The following is a 5,433-nucleotide window of genomic DNA, read 5'->3' as shown; positions in this document are numbered from 1 at the left end:
GGAACTTGTTAATAAGTCAGGAAGTCAGGATACAGTACAGGAATCAAGTCTGCCACTGTTGAGGGACACTTTGTGCAGGAACTGCTGCTGCAGGACTTGCAGCATTGCAGACCACATGGCAGTGTAAGATCCCACAGAAGGCCTATCCCCATGGCTGCAGAAACAGGTTTTACTCTTTTAAAGGGCACAATGAACCTAAATATTTTCCACAACCCCATACATCTGCCAGCTGAGCTCAATAAATTTTAAAAAGTCTTTTTTTTTCCAAAAGCATTTAACGCTATTTATTGCCAAATATAATTACTCAGATTTATAGCAGACTGTTGTTAAAAGTCATTAGTGTGCATTTCCAGCAATGTGTGGCAAAGGTTATCCTGCTGTAGGCAAGACATTGTCAAATTTCCCCTACACATAAACAACAGCAACACAAAAAATAAACTATCATAAAGAAAACACCCCAAACCAGAAAAAAGAACAAAACCACAAAAAGAATGAATACATTTAATTTATGTTAAAAAGAAAAAAAATTGACAAAGAATAACATGACATGGATTTCTGAAATGGGATAAGCTTATTGCTCCCTCTTATAAATTAAAAAGTCTCCCCAATTTTCTTCAAGCGATATAAATATTGAACATGTAACATAAAATATGATTCACTGTGAACAAAAAGTTCAAGAATGCTACAAAAGAGCTAGCTCTTGATGCCAAAAATTACTCAGGGTATAGCTTTTCTTTTTTCTGCTCAAAAAATTTTTATTTGAAGTGAAGCTAGAGTTTTTCTGAGTATCATGTTTCTAGGTTTATGCTTTTCACAAAGCAATTGATAATGAGTCTTCTAAAACCCAAGAGAGAAGTACTTAAACAAGAATCAGCACAAGAAATGCCTCAAAACAAAATTAATCAGCACAAAGGCAAGAAATCGGAAACCACAGGATTTCTGAACAAAGCCATGCCCTAGGGTTGTACAGCAGTGCTGTACAATTGAGGGAAAGGAAGAAAAAAGAGTTATCTTAAGTTCCATATTACTGCAAAATAAATGCTTTACAGGATGCTGCTTGTAGGGTAGAGATGTCTGAGATTTTCCTGCAGCAGTTATGACCATGGTTTCCAAGATCAAACAGCCACAGGCATGCTCAACAGAAGTTTAAATTATGACTGACAAAGATTAAAAGAAAAGATAAACTGAAAAATGTTAATTGCATATATATTGACAAAACCAGCTCACAAACACCCATAAAAATCTCTCTGGGAACTCACCTGGAGCCTGATGGCRTGTTCATGTTTCCTCTTCATGTCATTTATATGCCATGCCACTCTCTGCATGGTATCTATGGCATCCAGCACCACATCATAGCCCTCAGTGTCCTTGTCAAGGTGGTTTTCTATTTCCTGAGATGAAAGAAAAAAATCAAAGTCCCTTTATTCCACAGTGAACATTCCCAGTCGAACACAACATGATGTTTTAATCTGTACTATTTTGTCTTTGCATTGCAATCACTCAAATGTAACATTCCTGCCTTTGTTACCGATGCAAGTTGCTATCAATTTGATAAACACAAAATGACCAACAAAGTCAAGCCTTCAGGGTCAGCTGAGCAGCAAATATACTTGCAGCAGCCAGTGAGAGCAGAGTGGCACRGAAAGAGTGTGCAGCACACTGACAGGAGACCTTTCAGACAGCATTYAATGGCTTTYSTACAACRCARARCACATCTATACACTTACAAAACCCWRATGGAATTACATTAGGCATTACTTTACAGTTGGAGAGCAGAAAAGCACCAGGCATTTTAAATAAGGATCAGTGTCTTTACACTTCACTAGAACATGACTCTCTAATAGAAAACATATGTGAAAAACGTTAACAATAAAGCATGAATTTCCGAAACTTGCTTAACTTAATTCACTGAATATGGAAAGAGTTCTCACTCCCTCCGTCATTCCTCTCCACAAAATTCTTAGCAGTCATGGTGTTTACATGTATTTATTCCTTCTTTCAACCACCCCCAGCATTGCAACATGTGGAAAAACACTGTTCTTCATCAGAACAATAAATTTGTGTACAAGCATTTAATCATGACAAGAATTTTCCAAACAACTTCAGAATTACAGACCAGTTTTCAAAAAAAGTGCTAATTATTTGGATGCAAAGACTGATTCAAAGTGTCTAAAATAATTACCACAAATTCTCTACTCCAAATAGATGCATATGGTGTGAAGTGACAAAGACAGAACGTCTCCACATATAGGAATCAAATACCCCATAAGAGGATGAACATTTAAGGAAAACCAGAATCTTTCTAACCACGAAGCCTTGCACCAGAGGCAGGCACTCTGACRTGCAGCAGCCCTAAACAAAACACATTTCTTACATGCAAAAGCAGGTGGTACTTGAGGATGCGTTGGACAGGTTTCAAGAGGTAAGACCCCAGGGGCAGAGAATGCTGCAGCGCTTCTTGYCGCTCTCTGAAGAACTTGGCCAGTGCCTTGTTCCTCATGCATTCTGTCAGCGCAGCCACAGACCTGAAAACATCAGAACATGGCTTTAAGACACTCTGTTTCTRTAAGTCTGTAGGTAAAGTAAAGAATTGTTTCCTTTTGAGCTTGWAAAAAGGGGCAACAGGCTCCCATTCTAATAACTGCTGTTTCTGTTGTTTGGTTTGGCTTTTAAAAAAATTTCTCTTGTGCATTCAGCTATGTTTTCTCTTGACACRCAACCAATCTCTCTTACTGGGAGTTATATAAGCAGCATTGCTGAATAAGACCATCATTTTCTCAAGAAAGATAAAGCAATGAACCACAAGAATAGACAAAACAGAATTTCAGATAAGCATTTAAAAAAATTACTGTTTTGTTTTGGTTTTTTTCACATGAAAGGTAAACTCCATGACCATTCCTCCAATTTGGGAAAGGGAGAAGCTGCTGTTGGTTTGTTTTGGGTTTTTTTTTTTGCATAGACTGTAATTTGGATTACATAAACTGGCCAARGGACAAAGGAAGAAAGGGAACCCAGAATTCCTACCTTGGGTAGTTGGTGCAGTACTGTGTATATATGTGGAAATCTTCACTCTGCACAAGGAGGAAAAGTTTGCATATATTGAGATTTTGAGTCRTATACCAAGTCAAACAAGCAGCTAACATGTGCAAGATAAAGATGATGATGTGAAGACAACACCTCCTTCAATTCCTGATCAACAGATTCTCTACATTCACTTTGATAGTCCTAACACAACCAGAATATAATTTCATCTTATTTTTCTGGGAGCTTTTTTCCTTTACTTAAAGGAAAAACCAGGAAAACCCACACAGGGATAAAACAAGTGACTTCTCAACAAAGCCTCCAAGGTATCTTATGATAATCTATGCATCTTCTAAAAAACCAAAAAAACCCAAAAMCCCAACCATACACCATCACTACACATACCTCCTTCAAACAGCTGGCAGCATTTATCTAGTTTTTTTTGCGTGCTAAAGCACACCCATGCTATAGAATCGTTGAATATCCTGAGTTGAAAGTTACCCACAACTATCATCAAAGTCCTGGTCCTGGCCCTGCCCAGCCCCAGGAATCACACCGTGTTCCCAGCATACTTATTGGGACAAATAAGCTTTGCAGGTTATGCTTGGTGTGCCATTTTCAAGGAATTATAAATACTTTCACATTTGAGCACMGTCTAAGCGTGAAATTAGGAGCCACAAAAGCTACTTTTTTTTWWWAAAAAAAAGTAAATTATGTGAGAGCAGACAGCTATTACCTCAACAAGTTGTAACTAGACCTGGGTGGGTTTCCACATTTGCCTGTCACACTGAAATTGCTCAAACTTAATGCTCACAAGCTTCTCAGAGCTGAAGTCTGAGTTTCATTTCTTTCCTCCCTGGCCTAAGATTTTTTCTTAATAATCATAATTTAATTCCATGCAAGAARAGATTTCCAGAAACATTCCTAAGGGCTCTAAGTCCACATATGCCTATGAGTTTCTATCCCAAATAAGACACAATTTCTGCAGCTTGCTGGAGGCTGGAGTCCTAAWGGCGAAGAAAGCCCTGCAGAATGGCAAAGTGCTCCCTATATCAATCACTTAAGCTCTAGACTGATAAAACACTATCATCCAGCAGCAAAAAAAGACCCCAGTTTCCACTCAAAGCATCTTCAGAATGGGCTCTGGCATTCTGCAGCACAATAGCAGTGCTCCAGGAGGGGCTGTCTCCCAGGGGTCATTGCTGGTGAATGGCAAGAGCAAACATCTGCCTTCACAGAAGGCACAGTGCTCTGAGCAGCACCACCCCTGGGGAGAGGGCTGACACAGGCTGTGGCTTTTGTCTCGCACTCTTGGGGTTTGGTTGTTTTTCATTCAGCCATTCATCAGAAAGAGCCATCTTTTGGCGCCCTTTGCCAATTCCAACAGCACCGGGCCTGTCCCCCTCTCCTGGGGGGAAAGCAGGTTGTGCCATTCATCTCTCACTGAGCAGTGATCCATAAGGACCCCGGATAAAGTAAGCTCTGCATGAGTACAAGTCATCGCAATTCATTTCAGTATGTCTTACTGGATTTCAGTATTCACTGTTCTGAAAAAAATAACTCAAGCAAGCTTCCAATAAATGTTTCCCCAGGGGACTGTGATCCCCCTTTAYTCACTGGTGGGCTGTAAGCTTATTAAACTGCTCTTTCCTTGGAAACCAACAAACCAACTAAAAGTAGTCTTGATACAAGTACAGTTAAATAATTTATCTTGGTTTTTCACACTTGAATTAACTTTGTCATAGCAGCTAGTTTTCATGGCAGTATACCTCTGCCCCTTGTCTGCACCCAGAGGAAGTGAACCTGTGTCACAGCCTGTTCATGTCCATGCTTGGAACCCCAGCCACAGCTCCAAACCCACTTAAAATGAAGAATTAACAAACCTCAGAGAGCGGCAGACATTACACTGTGTAATTTTCTTTGGCAATCAGTACCCAACTAGCCAGCACTCATAATAAGTCAGGGTGCTTAAGAGAGAACACTAAGGTGGAATTCAGTATGGTGAAAAAAAAGTAATTTATTTAATATGTGCATATATTAATTCAAAGTTTTCATCTAGGGGCTTTTGGTATAAATTTTAATATATTCCCATAGCTATGACAACAGAATAATACAACTTACAGAACAACTTCATAAGCAGAATGAAGAGCATTTTGAGCCAATTAATTTTTATGTATATWTTCTGCTCATAGTCACATGAGCACATGCTTTTCAAACAAAAAGGAAAGAAGTATCTGTYGTGAAATTTTAACCAGTGAAAGTACTATCTGTAAACAAGGCCAAACACTTCTGGGTTACAGAGTAGGCTGTGTGCACATTYCCCTCAAAATCAAAAGCATGTCTGAAATCCCCAGGAGCCTTTTCACACTCTCATTCTTTTGGTTTTTGGTTTTGGGTTTTTTTTTTTTTTTT

At 39.0% G+C, this 5,433-nt stretch overlaps 1 protein-coding gene across 5 annotated transcripts in view; it reads right to left on the bottom strand.

The window, feature by feature from the left end:
* The window catches only part of PLEKHG1 (pleckstrin homology and RhoGEF domain containing G1), a 123,923-nt gene that overhangs the window by 15,103 nt on the left and 103,387 nt on the right, over positions 1-5,433 (bottom strand). For all 5 annotated transcript variants that reach the window (XM_057375919.1, XM_057375917.1, XM_057375916.1 and 2 more), the window contains 3 exons: positions 3,025-3,071; positions 2,375-2,525; positions 1,260-1,391 (listed from right to left, as the gene is read on the bottom strand). In XM_057375919.1, coding sequence (XP_057231902.1) covers positions 1,260-1,391; positions 2,375-2,525; positions 3,025-3,071 — 330 coding nt within the window. The remainder of the gene's footprint in view (positions 1-1,259; positions 1,392-2,374; positions 2,526-3,024; positions 3,072-5,433) is intronic.

Source organism: Malurus melanocephalus, unplaced genomic scaffold, assembly GCF_030028575.1.
Source record: "Malurus melanocephalus ecotype Western Australia unplaced genomic scaffold, MMel_1.1 scaffold_264, whole genome shotgun sequence".
In the NCBI taxonomy this organism is placed as follows: Eukaryota; Metazoa; Chordata; class Aves; order Passeriformes; family Maluridae; genus Malurus; species Malurus melanocephalus.
The sequence above is the reverse complement of the archived record's forward strand: the minus strand, read 5'-3'. Positions and strand labels throughout refer to the sequence as shown.